The 20277-nt window shown below is 34.2% G+C and overlaps 1 protein-coding gene across 2 annotated transcripts in view; it reads left to right on the top strand.

Annotated features, from left to right (window-relative positions):
• The window catches only part of UVRAG (UV radiation resistance associated), a 263690-nt gene that overhangs the window by 133386 nt on the left and 110027 nt on the right, over positions 1 to 20277 (top strand). For both annotated transcript variants that reach the window (XM_023535521.1, XM_011368399.2), the window contains 4 exons: positions 2689 to 2773; positions 4366 to 4453; positions 5394 to 5454; positions 15155 to 15320. In XM_023535521.1, the coding sequence (XP_023391289.1) occupies positions 2689 to 2773; positions 4366 to 4453; positions 5394 to 5454; positions 15155 to 15320 (400 nt within the window). The remainder of the gene's footprint in view (positions 1 to 2688; positions 2774 to 4365; positions 4454 to 5393; positions 5455 to 15154; positions 15321 to 20277) is intronic.

Here is a 20277-nt window from a genome sequence, read left to right as displayed (position 1 = left end):
GGACATCACTACAGATTTTATGGAAATTAAAATGATAATTAAGTAATATTTTGAATAACATAATGGTGGCATGTCACAAGGACACTGGAGCTAAGCTGAAGAGCGTCACACTAGCCAAATCTGGTACCACTTGAGTACCAAAAAACTTATATGCAGTAATGAATTATAAATCATTGAAAATAAAATGGAATCGATGGTTCCATATTGATAATAGCTAATGGAAAAGGGAAGGCTCTTGCTTAGAGATGAATGCTGAGTGCTGACTGATAAATATGGAAGGAGTACTAGAGATGAAATGTTATTCTTTTGCAACCATAATAGTAAAGATTGATACAAGTAGAAGACACCAATCAATGTTAAATCTGGATAGAAATATAGATGAGAAGCAGTACATATGCATGATCTTAAAGGTGGACATCAGTACTTCTATACGTGATATCCTTAGAAGGACACAACACCAATCATATAGTATTCAGGCTGGTAATATATAATGTGAACAACATCTAAAGAAATTAAGCATATCATTGTCTCAGTATTATTACTCTTTATGATGTGACTTTTGGAATTTAGGTTGAGTTTTCTGAGGTATTTTCGAATACTTAGTTTCTTTTCCTGTCTAAACCATACTCAATTTTGTTTCAGAGCCCACCCTGTAATCAATGAGGTATATTACCTTTGGACAGAAAAATGAATCTGGTATATTTTGGAGAGATGATGCCAGTGTGCTTTAGTTCTAGTAAAGCCTATGGAAAACCATAGCCACATAGGTGACCCCTTTCTGGGTTTGGATCTTTTACTTTTTATTTAGAGATCATCTTAGATTTATGGAAAAATTATAAGAATAAGAAGAGTACAGAGATCACCTATATTCTTCACCCAGATTTACCATTGTTAACATTTTACTCTATATGTTAGCTGGCTAATACATTTTAAATGTTAATTTTTCTTTCTTCACTTTGCAAAAGTTTTTGTTTGTTCGTTTGTTTTTTTCTCTTTTGGTCACGTAATATGTTCTAGAGAGTCTTCAAAACTGAGGAGAACACATACACTTGCATCTTGAAGCCCAGATCTGTCTTGTTCCTATTTATATTATACCAGGAGTGTTAGAGTTGAAGCAGCCTGATTTATCTGGAATAAAGGATAAGATTGCAAATTTATATTGTGGTGGAAGAATTTATGTGCATTCTGGTAAAAATACATGGTATAGGGGGTAGAGGTTGTCAACCTAAATGTCTTCTGAAATCATTAAGGGTGAAGATTTGGGGAGGAATTATATTGGGCCTAAAGAAGATAAGTGGTATTCTTTGATTAAGTTCTGTTTTTATTTATTTATTTTTTGGTAGGGGCAGAGTTACCAACTTACTGGTCGTTTAAATACGGTTGAGAGAAAAGAGTAGGGTGCTTAGAAATGTGATGATAAAATTACTTAGGTTAGTGAATGTCGTGTTAAGGTCCAAACTGTGTTTTGGTCAACGTACTTCTTGTTCCTTTCTGTAGGAGATGTGCAGAAGAGTTTAGGGCTCTTTTTCCTATGGGATCACAGTACATGAAACAACTCCTTTTGAAGATCTAGAATTTAGTGTGTCAGGATCTAAGACTATTTCTCTGTGCTTCAGGACCTCTAGAATTATCAGGCCTGGATTGTCAAGAACATTAGATTCTCTCATTTTCTTACAGTAGGAAGATGTAAAAGGATTTTATGATCTCATAAATAGAAATGGAGGTTCCAAAAGTTGATACAAATACAAAAAATTAGGCATATAAACAAATATTAATCGTTGCAGTGCTAAAGCAAACACTTAAGGGAAATTAAATGTCTTATGATGGGATTGAGATATGAGGTATCAGTTAGAATCTAGAGTTGAATTTTCATATAATTTATACCTGTGGAGTTGAATTTTACATAGCCATTAAACATTATAACTCAGACTGTCAACATGTAAAAATGCTTGTGCCATAATACAGAAAAATCACTATACATTTCCTGCACATTGATTATAACTAAAACTACTTATATTTATGAATAAGATGAAAGTTCATAAGAACTACTTATATTTATGAACTATATTATAATAGTCAAAATGAAGGTAATTTTTCCTGTTCTACTTTTTATACTTTCAGTAATGTTATTAGCATCTGTGGCTCAAAAGAAATTTACCACTTTTAAAAAACAATAAACTATTTTTAGAGCAGTTTTAGGTTCATAGCAAAATTGAATAGAAGGTACGGAGAATTCCCATATGCTCCCAACCCCCACATATGCACAGTTTCCCCCATTATCAACATCCCCTACCAGAATGGTACATTTGTTAAAATTGATGAACTTTTAGTGAATCATCATTAACACCCAGCAACCATAGCCACTTTTTAAAAACATAAAGTTACCTGGTTTTTGAAATCTTTTCAGGGTTTCTTGGACAGTAATCCAGAAACCTGTAGGCAGAGAATCTTAGACTCCTACTCTCTGACTCCTTCTTGAGTCTGGACTTTGGTAAAAATCGAACCAATAGGGAAATTTATTCTAGTTAATCTCCCCTGGGAAGACCAGTATACCCAACCCACTCTGCTTTTTAACTCTTTTTATTTCCCTCTCACAGTGAGGGGACTAGGCTCTGCCTGTTTGGTTGTGATTGACCAGTTCTATCTGCACTGTTAAAGTTGGAATTGTCTCCTTCCATCTCTCTCTAGGAAGTGCATTTTCAACTGAACACCTCAAGCTTCAACTCCAGAAGGAATCCCTAAGTGAGTTGAGGAAGGAGTGTACTGCGAAAAGGTAATGCAACCCCGAGAATAATGGTTGTGTGTTGAGTTTACTTTGAGGATAGGATTTGGAAAAGTAGGATTCTTTCAAAGCTGCTGTTATTAATTTATATTTCATATACCTCAGTGCTGTATTTATTTATTCAACAAATTTTTTTAAACACCTACTATGCACTGTGCTAGAGGCTGTTACTAGAGCTCCTAGTATATAATCATAATTAGAAATGTGAACACTGTTCTAGTTTTCAGGGCCACAGCACCATGACTTAATGTTTAAAATTTCTTTCTTCTGCATGTAGTGTAGCTTATAGTTTTTTCTTCAGTGATTTCTTTAGATTTACTCCTGTTTAGTGTTAGCTCATTTGGATTACCTTAACAGCTCCTCTTTCATCAGGCTCCGTCTTTCCAATTCATCCTCTATGTTGCTGTCTGGCCCTCCTCTTAAAATACTATTTTTACCATATTTTTTTCTCTTAAGAGCACATGTTGATTATTTCACTTAACATTCAAATAACCATCAATAAATTGACTCTGTACAACTGTAGCTAATTTCAGTCACTCCACAACATTCATTTGACAAATGATAATAGTTTTTCACCTTCTTTTTTTTTTTTTTCCCAGCACATGCTTAGTTTGTTGCCTCCTCTGTTGTTTTGCTCATCTTTCTTCATTTTTTTCTGGAAAGTCATCTTACTCTGCATTTTTCTTCAAAAAACCTTAGCAGTTGAGGATTCAAGAATGTTAGACCTGGAAAGAACCTTGGATTTTACCTAATCTGATCTTCTCAATTTGCAGATAGGAAAATGAGGTTCTGGGAAGCTGCTGTTTGTCCAGCTCACTAGGGAAGCACTGAGTCCTTTAAGTCTTCAGTGCTGTTTGCATTATACTACTACTTTTGCATTCCATTTTGACCTACAGCTTCTCCTAAATTCTTTTTTTCTTAAATCATTAACTCAGTTGAGCAGGTAATTTGTTCTATGGGTATTTTTCCTATTGGTTATGTCTCTTAAGTAGTTCAAGAGAAGAACTGCATCATCTCATGCCCCAGCTTTTTCCTCGTTTGTTCTTTTTCTTATATTATTTTTCTAATGTGGCAGCAGGTTATTTTTTGAGGTTGTTATAGTATGTAGTTGTGAGTGAAAAATAGAACACTTTTTTGAGGAAATACCATATAGATATGTATGAAATCAAATTGGCCTCAGATTAAATGAGATGTTAGTTAGCTTATTGATCTTTTCTTGTTTCCTTGTTTGTAAAATAGGTATAATTATATCAACCAAATAGCTTTGTTATAATAATTAAAGAAAGTCATTTGTAAAACTTCTGGCATATAGTAGTAAGTGCTCAGTCAATGATGATTTGTACCCTTTACATAGTTAGCTTTACATAGGCCTTAGTATGTATATAGTTAGCTTGATTGATAGTATTTAGAGATAGGTCAGGACTCATGTTAGCTATTATTCTTGCCTACACTTCTAAATTTCTGTGGCCTACTGCAGACCGTGTATGTAATCTTTTTCTGCATCAGTTATGTGGAAATAAATGTCAGAAAGCATGTAAACATATATTTTTTAAAACAAATGTGTTTTTTTCTTTCCTCATTAGAGAACTCTTTCTGAAGACTAATGCTCAGTTGACAATTAGATGCAGGCAATTACTATCTGAGCTTTCCTACATTTACCCTATTGATTTGGTAAGTTTAAAGTTTTCTGAAAAAAAAAAAAATGTTTTTTTAAAGATGATTTCTGTTTGAATTTCCTGTCAGTGAAAAAACTCATTGCTCTAGTCTTAATCAAATGCTTTGTCATGATTCATTCAAGAGCTAATATCTGTTTTAAAAGTAGATTTAAACTTATTTGGTATTAGGTTACACCATTTGATTTTTTATATCAGTTTGGTGGTGGGATGCACTCATCTGCCTCTCAAAGAGTACTAAATTATTTCGAGATTCTTTAGGATCTTTTCACTCAACCAGATTATCACCTATCACCATTTTTGACACATACATGCAGATACATGTGCACTGCTTTAAAAAATAACTGCTAATTAATTTATATTTATTAGTATAACTTAAAATATTCCTGGGGTAACTATCAGCATACTAAGTTTTTGAATCTATCTTGTTAAAATGAATGCAGAAAATAAAACTTTAACAAAACTGATTAGATTCTTTTTTTATTTTTTTTTAGTGAACCAAATCTGCTAAATTTAATGGTATTTTTTTTTTAATGAAGAGATTTAAAAGACTAATTTTCTGAGAAGAAAACAAATAGGATTTTAGGTTGCTCACAGTCTTGTAAATTTCATTAAAATTTTTTCATTTTTTAGTTATGAATTGGCCAAAAGATTTTTATGATGAAAATTTTACATGGCTTTTTGCTTAGACATATGTTTTAAATATTTAAATTATAGTAAATTTCAAGTATATATAAATGTAAGAGATAGTAGCATAATGGATCATCATGTACTCATCATCCAGCTTCAACAATTGTGGATTTTGAGTCTAGGGCAGTATTGTCTTTGAGTTAACACCGACATGCTGAATTATTTGAGATTTTACTTAGAGTTTCTTTACTTACACATAAAAAGAGTTAATTTTATTCTTATATTCTTATATATGCTTATATTCACAGAATGAGCATAAGGATTACTTTGTATGTGGTGTCAAGTTGCCCAATTCTGAGGACTTCCAAGGTATTTTATTTCTTTATACTTCTTAAAATTTGGTGTATATAATATATGGGTAAAATATATTTTTTTATGTTGCAGGGAAAATAGAGATACGTTGAAATATTGGTTGCCTAATACTTTCTCCAGAAGGATTTTTGGATCTTCTGTCTCTTCCTAGTTGTAAGGATATAGAGTCAGATTCCCTGATGGGAGACTTAAGATAATCATGGGAAAAATTATTGAACTTTATATTTGAAATTTAAAAGAAAATAGTTTTTAAAAGGGCTTTAAGAAAGTTAGACAATAGAATTCTTAAAAATACAATAATCTTATCCCTTTGATTTGAGTTTCATGAAAAATTTGTGTATGGTTGAGAGCAGAACAACAACAAATATTAATTTGTTCTATTGTTATTTAAAAAATCATATTTCTGCTGACGTGAAAAGTATTTGAAAATTTAATTTTTGACATTCCCACTACCACAGGTTAAACTTGTTCTATCATTTCTGTTCTCTTTTAATTAAAATATTTTATATTAAAGATATTATAGACTGACTCTTAGTAATTGCTACACTTTAAAATATTTTAATTTTTCTAATCTCTTTACCAGTAAGCCAAAGAAAACAACTTATTTTATTTGGCAATAAAAGATTTGTTTTTTATTGTTAGAAAGTGGGGTTTTTTTCTCATTAGTCTAAACAATGCTTTGAGGCCTGCTAAGTAGCTTTATAGATTATTTTCAAAGCTAGCATATTTTCTTTTTGGGAAGACATTTTTCAGGAGTAGAGCATTGCCAACTTTGATTGGGACTTTCTTCCATTTTCTTATAAAGGAAATGTTATTATTCATGGTCCTTTAACATTTAGGACTATTTTAATTTTTACCTCCTTTGGCCTTTATTTACAACAACCCTTGCAATGAGTAGTTGGGACTTGATAAAAGAAGAGTGATAAAACAGGAGTGGGAAAACCTATATTCAATTCCTGGTTTCCTTTTGAGAGACCATGTAATTTGGAGCAAGCCATCTAAGCTTTGAGTTGATTTCCTAATTGATAGTATGTCCTACCTGTTTCACATGACTGTTGGGAAGATGATATCTGTAAAAGCATGACATTTTGCCTTATCTTTAGTCCTCACAAAAACAAAGGAAACTCATAAGGAAGGTTGCATAATCTCATTTTACAATGTATAAGTGAGCTATTCAGTGAATTGCTTGAGACCACAAAGCTAGATAATGGTCTAGCTGCGACCTCTCTGGTGTTCACTGTTCAAAATTCCTTCCAATTTCTGTAAGTCATACAAATGTGCTTTAGTGTTAATTTCAGGCAAAATTGTGGTGTCTTAAAGCCCATGACACGTCTTTTTCCTCATTCATTAATTTAACAAAGCTACTGAATACCTTGAACCCTGTGTTGGGTTCCAGAGATAAATTCATTCACTGAAAAAATATTAATCGAGCCAGGTACTGTGCTGAGTTTTGAGGATATGACGATGGAAAAAACAAATATATTCTCTTCTTTCATGGCGCATACGCAGCCTGTTGATGGAGACAGCCAATAAACAAGAAAAAAGTATTTAACTAGTATTCAATAAGGGAATATGCTATCATAGACAATAGGGGAACCTACTTTAAATAAAGCAGTCAGAGAAGAATTCTCGGAGGAAAAACATTTAACAAAAAATTTGAAGGCTGAAAAGAACCAGCTATGCTACAGCTGGGGAATGAGCATTCCTAGAAAAGAGGCAGCAGATACAAAAGTCAGGGTAGAGGAATGGGCTTTATTTACCTGAAAAAAATCAGGGGGTATGGGAGAACAGATCTGTATTTTAGGCAATCATGTAATCTCTGAGTTTAATTTCTTTACCTGTAAAATGAGTAATACCTGTATCTCTAATTCATTGTGATGATTGAATGAGATAACATTTAAAAATGCTTTTCATACAGAAGGCGCCCATATAAATATAATTGAAATTAGTTGCAAGAGAGAGGAATGAAAGAAGGAGGAGAGGAAGGAAGGTCAGCAAAGACCAGACCAGACCTATATGGCTGGAACATAGTGAACGAGAGGAAGAGTTGTGTCAGACAAGGTAGGAGAGGTCAGCCAAGGCCTTGAGGCCACTCTAAGGAGTTTATATTTTATTCTCAAGAAGGAGATTAATATGAGCTGATTTATGTTTTCAAAAGTCACTCTGCTAAATACAGAATGATTTGAAGGGAGGCAATAAGGGAAGCAGCGATATCAGTTTTAGTGAACTCTCCCTTTAATCTACTCTGAGATATTTCTTGATTCTGTTTTTGTTTTATGTTTTTTGAAGTTCTTTGTTTCTTAGTTTTTCATAGCTTTTTTTTGGCTATATATGCTTTGTGAATGCCCAACAAGCTGAATAAATTCTTCCTACTCTTTAAAAAATTAGTTTAGGTTTTTAGTGCAGTTGATGAAAAATGAAATGGGGGATAAAATGAAATGATTATTTAATTTTACTCTAAGGCCCTATTCACTCTCCATTAGTCCTAGGAATCAGAAGTTTTAAGAAGCAGATATGGTAGTATTGCACTTTAAAATCTTATGGTAGTGTTTTGCATGGCACTTCCATATACTAAATTTACATAGTGCCCTGTATGTATCATCTACTGTGCCAGATGCTGAGAGTGTACAAAAATGATTAAGACATTGATCCTACTTCAGTGAAATTTCAGTCCAGTTGAGGCCATCAGACTTGTAATCATGCCAATCAAGAAGTATTTGTTGAAGTCATACTCTGTGTCAGATACTGAGAAGTTTATACTGAGTACATGGGACTCAAAGAAGAGGGATTAATCAGTTCTATCAAGAGGAGATCATAAAAACCTTTTTAGCAAAGGTGATGGCTGAGATGTCTTAGAAAATGAAGTGATATTCCCCTGTTGAAAGAAGGGTAGGAGGACATTTTAGATTGGATTAGTAGAAATATGGTATCATGGAACATCATGCATGATGCTATCTTGTTTTACAACTGTGAGAATTAATTCCTTCTGTGAGGGAAAGAATTACACTCAAATTTTTTAAAGTCAGGAAAATTGAGGCTCAGAAAGATTAGTTAATTTTTCCAAAGACTCACACTAGCCAGTGACAGAGCTAGAGTCACCCCTGGTTGGCCTGATTTTAAGGTCTGTATTATTCTTGTTATGAGACAGTTTTCTCCCTTGTTGTGAATAATAAGCTCAAAACTTCTGACAGCTTTTTAGTTTTCTGTAACAGCTGCATTCTCAGTGAGACTCTAGTGAAGAGATTTCAGACTGATTATTCTATGATATTCATGAGATTTTACATCACGTGGGTTTTACTGTTTGGGAAATTCCTCCATAGTGGCCTAGCATTTATTGTGCTTTTCATATGGGTAAGAGTATGTCAAAGAGACCTGGACATAACAGGAGAAAGTTGTCCAGTGAAGGATATTCATTTGAGTTCCATTGACAGAAACATTTCTCCTTAAAAAAAAAAAAGTTTGTGTATGTTTTTAAGTTATCTATCACACCAGAGCCTTTTGTGGTAATGAGACCCAGATTTCCTTCTGTGTCCGTATCCCTTTATGCAGGCATGATTTCTTGGAAAGGAGAGTCCATATGTCAAACAGTGTCTCATTGAGAACATGGAATGATTCCATAGATGCAGTGATTAGAATCTTAAATATTTTATCCTGTCTGGATCAGTGGGTGCTTGGTTCCTTAACAAATCAGCTGCCTCAGTGATTGGGAAGGCGGGCTGGTAAGAGCTTTTAGATCACTTATTGTTTTTGGATTCATTTGAATATTAATAGTTTGTCCAACATATAAATCAGAGGGACATTTGAATTAATTTATAATGTCATGGCCATTGTATGTTTCTGGAATTTATTATCAAAAAAATTACACAAAAGCTGCAACCCTGAGTAACTACCAACATTTAAAAAAACAAATCAAAAGTATTTATTATGAGGAAACTGCAGATTTTTGTTTTGTTTTAAGCCCCTTAAAGCATTGTTTTAATCAGAATCTTTTTACAGTACTGAGTCTTACAGTCTATTCCTGTTCTTCTCTGAGCCCTTCAATTTCTTCTCACCAAAGAAACTATCATCTGTGACCTTTTTAACCCCTAGAGCGACATAAGGAACACAAACCTCTGTTCTACATTAGGTGTTAGGGACGTCATTAATGCTTACTGGAAAAGTATACCCCAGAGAGCCAGGTTTTGGCTTTGGTAGGTAAAAAGTCTTTTAGATCTTGGAATGCTGGAAACCTTAAACCTTTTGGTTTTTTAGCTAAAGTGATTGGCAACAGAATGTGACATCTGAGGTTTCGTGGCCAGCAATAGCCATAATTAACCACATGAGCTCACATTTTCCCACTGGAGGTTCAGTGGTCTTGGGGTGATGAAAGTGACTTCCCTACCAGGAGGTGGTTTTCCTTTTGAGGGTATTGGAATACCCTTGGGCCCTGTAATGCCTCACCCATGGTCCTTTTAAAATGCTTTTTAATATAAAGCTTCAATATTGGAAATCCAATACCACAGTGTTTAACATGAGACTGTGACTGAACACTATCGCCTGGAAAGGGAAACAACCTAGGGTTTTTAATAGGTAGAAAGGGGAGTCTTGTGGAGTCTTGTGGTGGAAACAATGGTGTGTGTGAATAACTAGAATCAAAGCTGATTTCCATTATTATCGTTTCTAGTTTTGCTATTTGTTTTTGGTTTTTGATTTGCATGGGTAGGCTTTTTAACATTAAGTTTATGCAAAATTGTTTTGGTTATTGATGTTAGAACACCAATTTTTGTTCTTTTAATAGTTATGTACATGTAGTCTCAAAATATGCAAACATAATCCTTTAGTATTACTTACCCCTTTAGTAATATGGAAAAAATGTAGATGCTTGAGTATTTAGCATTTGATAGATTTTTTAAAAAACATTAATCATTTGCATTTGATCTGTTTGGAAGACTAACTAAGAGGCCTTCTGTTGCTTTCTGGAAGTTTCCAATCCTTTTCTGTCAGATCATTTAGGAAGGGAAAAGCTTAGTGTGAAGCACATATAGGAAAGTCCAAACTTAGTGTCATATCATCCTTCATTACTGTAAGTCCTCTTCTTCCTCTCTTCAGCCTTCAAAAGAATATTCTTAAAGACCAAATCCTTAAGATATTTTAAATTTGATGAGCACTATTCTTTACAGAAAGCAGTAGGCAGGATTCAGTGACCTCTGATGGAATTCACCGTTCAGTTGTGACTCCAGGAATAGATATTTTGGAGGCTGGATATAGACACAATTCTCCCTCTTATTACATCACTCATAGTTTTTTCCTTTATAGCTTGACCAAGTCACTTATAATTCCTAGTTCTCATTTTTATCATCTCTAAATTGATAGCATTAGACCGAGTGATACTTAAGGTTTCTCCTAGCTCTAATATTATGTGATGATTAAATTATAAGGTGATGCATTTACAATATAATGTAATTTTAGTCTCCAAGGTGTTGTGATATACAGATTTCAACAGAAGTAAAGTGTTGTAGTACTCAAGGTACTTGGGTGGCACTGGGGCTAGAGGACAGGTCTCTAAAAATAGTTAGGATTTTAGTCAGTTAGGGTATGTCAGTACTGTCAGATGAAATGAATGTTGTTTGATGTTTTTCATTAGTTTGATTTGAGGGAACACCAAACATTAGTTGAGAAACCCATTCTCTGTCCAACACTATATGAGTCACTGAGGAGTCACAGATTTTTTTTTGAAGATTTAAAAAAAAATTTTAATTAGTTTTAAGTATACAGTTCATTGGTTAGATATCTATATAGTTTGTAAAATGGTTCCCGCCGACAATTACTTCCTCCTTCTCCTGACCCTCCACCTAGCCAACGTATTAATGCTAATTGCATTCCTTATGCTATGCTCCCCATCCTTGTGTCCATCCATCAGCTACTAATTTGTATTTCTTTAACCCTTCACCCCATTCTCCTAGCCCCTCAAACTCCCCTCCCCTCTGTCCATCACCAAATTGTCCATTATATTTGTGAGTCTGTTTTTGATTAGTTTATTCTTTTTGTTCCTTAGATTCTGCATATAAGTGAAATCATATAGTGTTTATCTTTCTCTGTCTGACTTAAATACCCTCTAGGTCCATCAAAGCAATATCCCCTTCCTTTTAGTTTGTGTCTTTTAATCTGAAGTGAGTCTCTTATAGGCAACATGTAGGAGTCTTGTTTTCCTTTCCATTCATCCACTCTTTTAGTTGGAGCACTTAATTCTTTTCCATTTGAGGTACTTATTGATAAGAATGTAGTTGTTACTATTCTTTATTCCTGTTTTTGATACATGTTTTTTCTTCCTACAGAAGTCCCTCCAACATTTCCTGTAATACAGGCTTGGTGGTGATAAATTCCTTCAGCTTATTTTTGTCTGGAAAGCTCTTTATCTGTCCTTCAGCTCTAAATGATAGCTTTGCTGGATAAATTATTCTTGGTTGTAGATCCTGGGTCTTCATCCTGCTGAATATTTTTTTGCCAAGCCCTCTGTCCTGCATAGTTTCTTTTGAGAAATCAGCTGCCAGTCTTATGGGTGTTCCCTTATAAGTATGTATCTTTTTCTCTTGCTTTTAATATTCTTTTTTTGTATTTAATCTTTGGCATTTTAATTATGATGTGTGTTGGTGTGCGCCTTTTGGATCCCTGATTTTTGGAATTCTCTGAGCTTCCTGGGGTTTTATGTCCATTTCCTTCACCAGGTTAGGGAAGTTTTACATCATTATTTCTTCAAACAGCTGTTCAACATTTTGATTTTCTTCAGTTATGCTGATCAGATGGATATTTGGACCCTTAATAGTATCCCATATGCTCCTTAAATTATTTTTATAGTTTTGGCATCTTATTTCTTGCCATTCTGATTGAGTGTCCTTGGCTTTTCCATCCTCTAGGTAGAGCATTTATTCACTTTGTTTATTTCTTTGTTTATTCCATTTAATATACTTTTCATCTCAGATAATGTGTTCTTCATTTCAGACTGGTACTCTTTTATAATTTCCATTTCCATTTTTATGTTTTTTATCTCTTTGTTGAAATTCTCACTGAATTTAACCAAAAGTTCATTGAGCATCTTTACAACGAGTGTTTTGAACTCTGCATCTGTTAGATTACTTGACTACATTATATCTGGATCTCTGTTCTGTTTTCTCATATGGTTTCTGCTTCTTTGTCTTCCCATTTTGGCTGCCTTTCCATGTCTGTTTCTATGTCCTAAGCAAAGCTCCTAAGTCTCCTGGTCTTATTAGTGTAGATTTGTGAAGTAGGTGTCCACTGGCACAGTCCTGAGAGGGGCTCAGCTACAGGCCAAATTTAGCTCAAGCCTCTACCCCTCCAGGGCCACCTGTTAAGATTCAGCAAGCAATCCACAGATGCTGTGCTTATAGTTGCCTCAAAAGACCACACCAGAAACTGAGGCCAGCTGCCTCCGGTGTGAGTCTAGGCGTTGCTCAGCGAGGAGCACCTGACGCGCTGAGGATAAACCTGGATGTGGCTTGGGTGGGGCCACAAGCTGGAGGAGGTGGAGTTTCAGGGAGTAACCTCTGTTATCCAGTCTGATGACCTCACAGCGATGGCAGCACTGTGTCCGCGCACTGGGAGTGGGGAGGGCTCAATAGGGAACAATAGATACCGCTGGTACTTCTGTACAGAGCGAGTCTCGCCTAGGCCCTCACTACTACAGTGTCTCCCTGTAAGTCCCTGGTGCCCCCTGTGCACAGCCCAGTCTGCACTGGTGCTCAGAGCGAGCAGGTCTGTCACCGCAAAAATCCCCTCACGGATGCAGCCCCTTTAAGAGGCTTCTGCCACTGCTGCAGACTCCGTTTCATTCAGCTGCTTGAGATTGGGTTGTCCCGTGTCCTCGCCCTGTCCTTCCTTCAGCCATTGTAGAGTGCTTTCTTGGATTTCTCCGTAGCTGTATGGCTTGTTCATCAAGATCCCAGGCGATTTTCCCTTGCTGCTGCTCCTAGTTTCCGTCACAACTTTGATTTGGTCGCCAGAGGAATGAACAGAGCCTCTATCATCTATGCCATTTTGGTTGCCCGCAGGAGTCACAGACTTTTTATATGTTCTTTGCCATTACTAGAAAAAAGTGAAGAAGCTAAGGTGATACATGTGTGTTGTATACTTGGTGTGTTCTAGGCCTCCAAGTTAAAAAATTGTTATCTATTCTACAGTAAAGTCCTGAGACAGTATGGTGGAATGCCTAAAAGACAGAGGCACTGGTGTCAGGTCAATATATATATATATATATACATACATACATACTAGCTGTATTACTTTGGACATGTTCCATAACTTTTTTCAGCCTTAATTTCTTTATCTGTAAAATAAATGAAATAGCATATAAAAGGTGTTTAGTAATTGTTGCCCTGTTTAGTAATTGTTGATGAATGAATGATTCTCATAAATAAAGAACTGTGGTCAATGCCTGGTAGAAGAAAAGTATATAATAAAAATTACTCATTTTTATAGTATGATCAGAGAGGAACCGAGAGTCTGCTGTGTTTGTCAAGGGTAGAGAATTCACTGAGGAATATTAGCTATCATGGCATCCCTGCAATAAGAAGTGCTTAGATGACTAAGAATAAGTTTAAAAGGAGAATGTGAAATATATTACTAATAATTGAAGTTAAAGATACCCTTAGAAATCAAGAAATACTCAAGCCAAGATTATACCAGTCATTTCAGCCTTCCTCTAGTTAGAGATATTAAAGGTTATGTGTTAAATTTTGTGTGTGTCTGTGTGTATTTTTGTGTTAACTTTTTATAGTATTTTGAGAATACTGTATACCAAGCAGTTACTTTTTTCTTTCTTCTGGGGCAAACTTAAAACTTTACTCTCAGTTTTGAGTACTTGAATGATTATTTGTCACTTGGTTGATGGTAGTAGAAATCTGGATGGTGAGTTAAAAATGTACTTATCTGTGACTTCTTAAAAGATAGTTGCTTAAGTTTAACTGTAGGATATATGAATTTTTTCCAACAGTTGCTTCCACCTAACTTTATAAAGAGGATGTGTATTAGCAGTGTGGTTTTTGACTTTTCAATTTTACTGTTTAAAATGTTTTTCTCTCTTATAGTATCTCAAACTTCACAGAGTTATTTATGCACCAGTATATTTATGAATATTGAGAACATACTCCATAAGGATGCATTATGCTGTTTCATGTCACTTTGGAATTAATAATGTTGTATAGTAGTACAGCAGTACAGCTGTATTGCTTAAAAGTTGTTAATGAATAAACTGTACAATGCTTTGATACATTATATAGTATGTTATGTTTAAACCTCAAACTAATTTTCGCATTGTATAATAGACTCAAGTATTATTTTTACCTTTAAAAATTCTGGGAAAGAAAGTAATGGGTATTTGAGTGCATTAAGAATTTTTTTCTTAAGATATATATCAAATATTAATCTCATCACATTAATTATTGGGAAATAGTTTTAAATATAGTAGATGAACTTTCAAGTTTTATTAATGTGTTTGGATTGTATAAAATTCACATAATTTAAGTACATTTATAATATAAACAATTGTGAGTTTAAAATTATAAAGTACATAATTTAGATAAGATTAATATTTTATTTGCCAGTTTTTTAATAAAATTTCTTTTGAAATTGATTCATTATGACCTCATAGCTACATTCGTAAGGTTAATAGTTGTTTTCTTTTCCTCTGCTTTTGAATTTACAGCAAAAGATGATGGAAGCATTGCTGTTGCCCTTGGTTATACTGCACATTTGGTCTCCATGATTTCCTTTTTCCTGCAAGTGCCCCTCAGATATCCTATAATTCATAAGGGATCTAGATCCACCATCAAAGATAATATCAATGACAAGCTGACAGAAAAGGAAAGAGAGTAAGTATCTTTTTAAAATAAATATACCTTTAACATCAAGCCAGTATGAAACATGGAGTATGCTAAAAATATAAAATGTGACCTAGATTGTGGCAATTTTTGTATATTCTTTGTTAAGTACTCTATTTCTTTTAAATAGAATGTAGTCATTCATTTAGAGTATAATGGATCAACTCCTTCACTTGTTAAAATTGCTAATGAGAGCAAAATTGACTCATTTAATTTTAATTTGCTTTTGTGAGGACAAGCATAATATACTTTGTAAATATTCATGTAGTACCTGTTTCATTTTAGTCAATAAATAAAATAGGTAAAAGATTTGTCAGAAAGACAACCAAGAAAAGGGTAAGAGACTTAACAGCAGATTGTACATATCTGAAAAATGGATTAGTGAACTGGTCAATAGAAAATATTCTGACCAAACCACAAAAAACAAAAGAGATGAATTGTATAGGAAAGTGGTAGACATGTGTAGGACATAACAAAAAGAGCTAATCTACATATAACTGGAGTCACAGAGAGGGAGAAGAGAGCACATAGGAAAAAATGCAATATTTTAAGAGATAATGGCAGAATTTTTCAAATTGATGGGGGGAAAACATCAAGCTGTAAATTCAAGAATCATTAACTACAACATCAAATAAGTACAGAGCCAAAATACTTAGGGAAATTATAGTAGAACAGCTGAAAACTAAAGACAAAGTAAAAATATTAAAAGTATCTGGAGAAAAAAGATTAAGCATCAAAAGAGCAATAATAAGACTGAAAGCTAACTTCTCAATAGAAACATTGGGAGCCAGAAGGTGATGCAGTGACATTTTAAAAGTACTATAAAACAGTGCAGCCAACTTAAAAATTTACATTCCTTCAAAAGTAAAGAAAAAAATCCTTCAAAAGTAAAGAAAAAAAGACATTTCACACCGTCAAAACTAAGAAAATACATCCCAGCAGACCTATACTAAGGGAAATAACTAAAGGCAGAATAGAAATAATCTTGCATAGAAACTTGGAAATGCAAGAAGGAACAAAGAGTAAATATAAGTATATTTGAATTAATTTTGACTACAGAACAAATAGTAATGTCTCATTAAATATAATATACACGTACACAAAATATATTTAGAATTGTAATGCATGACTCTAACACAAAAGTTGTGAATTGGAAATGGAATTAAAGTGCCCTAAGATCCTAGCAATGTTTAGAAAGTGGTAAAATACTAATTTATCTGAGACTCTAATAAATTGATGCTATTATAATCTCGTAACCCCTAAAAGCGTTGTTTTGTACAAGCAAAAAATTATTATTGGAAATAAATGGAAAAAAATTTTTAAATGCTCGAGTAATCCAAAAGAAGTTGAGAAAGGAAAATGAATGTTAAACAATTGGGACAAAGAGAAAACAAATAGTAAATTTGATAGATATGAACCCAAAATTATCCTGTAATCAGGATAATCAAAATTATCCTATAAAATTATCCTTTCTACTTAAAGATTGTCAGGCTGAATAAAAAGCTCTCATCCTGCTTTCAAGAGACAGCTCAAATATAAGGATACAGAAATGTTAAAAGAACAAATAAAGACATATTATTCAAATATTATTTAAATGGGAGCTAGTATAACTATTATATTAGACAATGTGAAATTTTAAATAAAGTGGGACATTTCATGATAATACAGTCAATTCTAAATATATATATGTACCTAAAACCATGACTTCAAACATACAGACAGAAATTCATAGAACTACAAGGAAATCCATAGTCATAGCAGAGGACTTTAAATTTCCTTTCACTATTAGAATAAGCACACAAAAACATCCATTAGAATCTAAAAGACCTGAACAGTACAATTAATGAATTAGACCTAAGTAATGGATAAAGAATATTACACCAAAGTTATAGGATATACGTTCTTTTAGGTACATATGGAATGTTTACTAGAATTGATAATGCTGGAACTCAACAAATTTCAAAAGATTAAGATAATTCACAATTTGTTTACTGACCACAGTGGAATTTACAAGAAATCAATAATAAAATCCATTAATGTGTGGATATTAAACAGTATACTTCTGTACAACCTACAGATCAAAGAAGAAACTAAAAAGGAAGTTTGAAGTTATTTTAAACTGAACGATAATGAAAATATAGCATATGAAACTTTGTAAGATGCAGGTAAATCTATGCTCAGAGGGAAATTTATGCTCTCAAGTGCATATATTAGAAAAAAACACCTGGGGGAGTTTTGAAAAAGAGCTCCTGACCTCCAGATACCTGGCCTCTCCCCCCAAAATTCTGATTCCATTGATGGGGCCCAGTCGTGAGGTATTTTTTTAGAAGTTCCTGGAGGTGATTCAGATGCACAATGGGGGTTGAGAACCACTATTCTAGATTGAGAGATGTTGTGATCATCGACATGAAGAAATGAATATCCTCTACTATATTTAGGAAACTGCAAAAGAAAAGACAGGAAAGGTAGGCACCCATGAAAGAATTTAGTACTTTATCTGTTAGGACAATGACTCTCAGCTTGTAAGTTGGGGGCAGGGAACACATGTGTAGTTTAAACTAGTGCTTTTTCAAGACATCGATTAATTAGTTTATAGCCCAAGTATTCTTTTCAATTTTAAAAATATTTAAAGAGAGCCTAAAATGTATATGTTTGACAAAAGAGGACATAGATATGTTTTCTTTTTTAAAAATGATCTTGGTGAAATTCACATAACATAAGGTTAACTTTTTTCAAGTATACAGTTTAGTGGCATTTAGTATTGTCACAATGTTGTGCAACCACCACCTCTCTCTACTTTAAGATATTCCATCACCCCAAAAGAAAACCCTGTTCCCATTAAACAGTCACTCCCTGTTTTCCCAGCCAGCACCCTCTTTTCTCAGCCTGTGGGAACTACCATCTACTTTCTGTCTCTATGGATTTACCTATTCTGTATATTTCATATAAATGGAATCATACAACATGTGACCTTTTGTTTAAGGTTTTGGTTTTTTTTTTCACTTATTCTGATGTTTTCAAGGTGTATCCACATTGTAGCATAATCAGTACTTTATTCACTGGTTGAATAATACTCCCTTGAATGTATATACCACGTCTTGTTTAACCATTCATCTGTTGATGGACATTTGGATTATTTCTACCTTTTGGTTATTTTGAATATTGTTGCTATAAACATTCATGTAGAAGTATTTTTTGAGTATCCATTTTCAATTACTTTGCATAGATACCTTGGAGTAGAATTGTGGGCCATATGGAAATTCTATGTTTTACTTTTTTGAGGAATTGTAAAACTTTCCCACAGCAGCTACACCAGTTTACATTCCCTGTGATTTTGATTTGTATATCCTTAATGACTAATGATGTTGAACATTTTTCCATATGCTTGCTGGCCATTTATATATCTTCTTTGGAGAAATGCCTGTTTAAGTCCGTTGCCCATTTTTTAATTGGGTTGTTCATCTTTTTTGTTTTTGAGTTGTAAGCCTTCTTTATGTATTTTGGATACTAGACCCTTATCAGATATATTTCATTTGCAAATATTGTCTCCCCTCCTCTGGGTTGTTACAGTTTAAGGCCTAAAATTAAGGTCAATATTAATGCTGACTTTATTACCTTGTGACACCAGGAGGGCCTTGAATAGCTCTGCCCAACCCTGTTCCTGTGGATAAGTTCCCCTATCCAAACAACCCTCCTTATCCACCAATAAGCAGGTATAGTTACTGCTTATTCCTCAGTAGTGAATTTTAATTCCTTGGGAGCTGAGAAATTATGGAAATCAACCTCCTACAGGATCCAGTTGTCACTATATCCTTTTGATACTACAAAATTGCCTCTCATAGCCCTTGGTTGTTCAACAATGTTGACCTTAAACATAGAGACAGCCAGCTATTTCTCCAGCAAAATGGATTTATTTGGGAACAACAAAGAACTGCAGTGTGGAACATGTAGTCTAATGGTGAACCATGCACAGGTCCAGAGAAATAAAGGAGAGGAACCCTCTTTATTGGACTTGGGGAGAGGTTGTTGTAAAGGAAGAGTCCATTGGAGGAAACTAAAAGTTCAAATATAGTGACTTTTCATTGGCTGTGTTATGGCAGTCTTCCGTTGGCTGAATTGTTATTGGGCAAGGAGAAATCTTTTCTTCTTCTTGATGAGGTAGTAATGCAGTATCAGTTCCTGTTGGAGATGCAAGATACTTCCCATCTTGTTGGGGTCAGTAGTATGCATTCACTGACACATGCATGAAAGTGCTCTCTTCTGGCCTACTGAATACATTGTAAATGAGGTTTCTGTTTATTAATTTTCACACTGTTTTTACTTGTAACCCCTACGTGATCCCACATGGCATGCAATGTCTTCCTTTCGTGGGCTGTGAGAGTGTATGTGACTAATAAATTTCTCTCAATTTCATCCGTCCCGTGTCAGATGTCCAGGGTTCAGCTATCTCCATAACCCTAGGACACTAATCCCTCCCTTATCAATGGGTGAGTAAGAAGCAATTAAAACAGTTTCACTTTCTTATTTGTTTGTTTATTTATTTATTATGATGACATTGGTTAACGAAATCCAGTAAGTTTCAGGTGTATAATTAAGCAGTAAGGCATATATATATTGCATTGTTTGTTCACCGCCCATAGTTAGATTTCTTTCTGTCACCACGTATTTGACCCCTTTTACCCATCTACCTCCTCCCTCCCCCTGCCCCCCAGTAACCACTAGTCTATTGTCCATGTCCATGAGTCTCTGTTTGTCCCGTTCGTTTGTTGCTTTTAGGTTTATATCCCATATATAAGTGGGATTATGTGGTTTTCAACTTTTTCTGTCTGGCTTATTTTGCTTAGCATGATTATCTCAGGGGCCATCCATGTTGTCACAAATGGCAGTATTTCATCTCTTCTTATGGCTGAGTAATATTCCATTGTATATATATACCACAGCTTCTTCA

This window comes from Pteropus vampyrus, unplaced genomic scaffold (genome assembly GCF_000151845.1).
Source record: "Pteropus vampyrus isolate Shadow unplaced genomic scaffold, Pvam_2.0 Scaffold141, whole genome shotgun sequence".
Classification (NCBI taxonomy): domain Eukaryota; kingdom Metazoa; phylum Chordata; class Mammalia; order Chiroptera; family Pteropodidae; genus Pteropus; species Pteropus vampyrus.
Note: the sequence above shows the minus strand (reverse complement) of the source record. Positions and strands in the feature narration are given on the sequence as shown.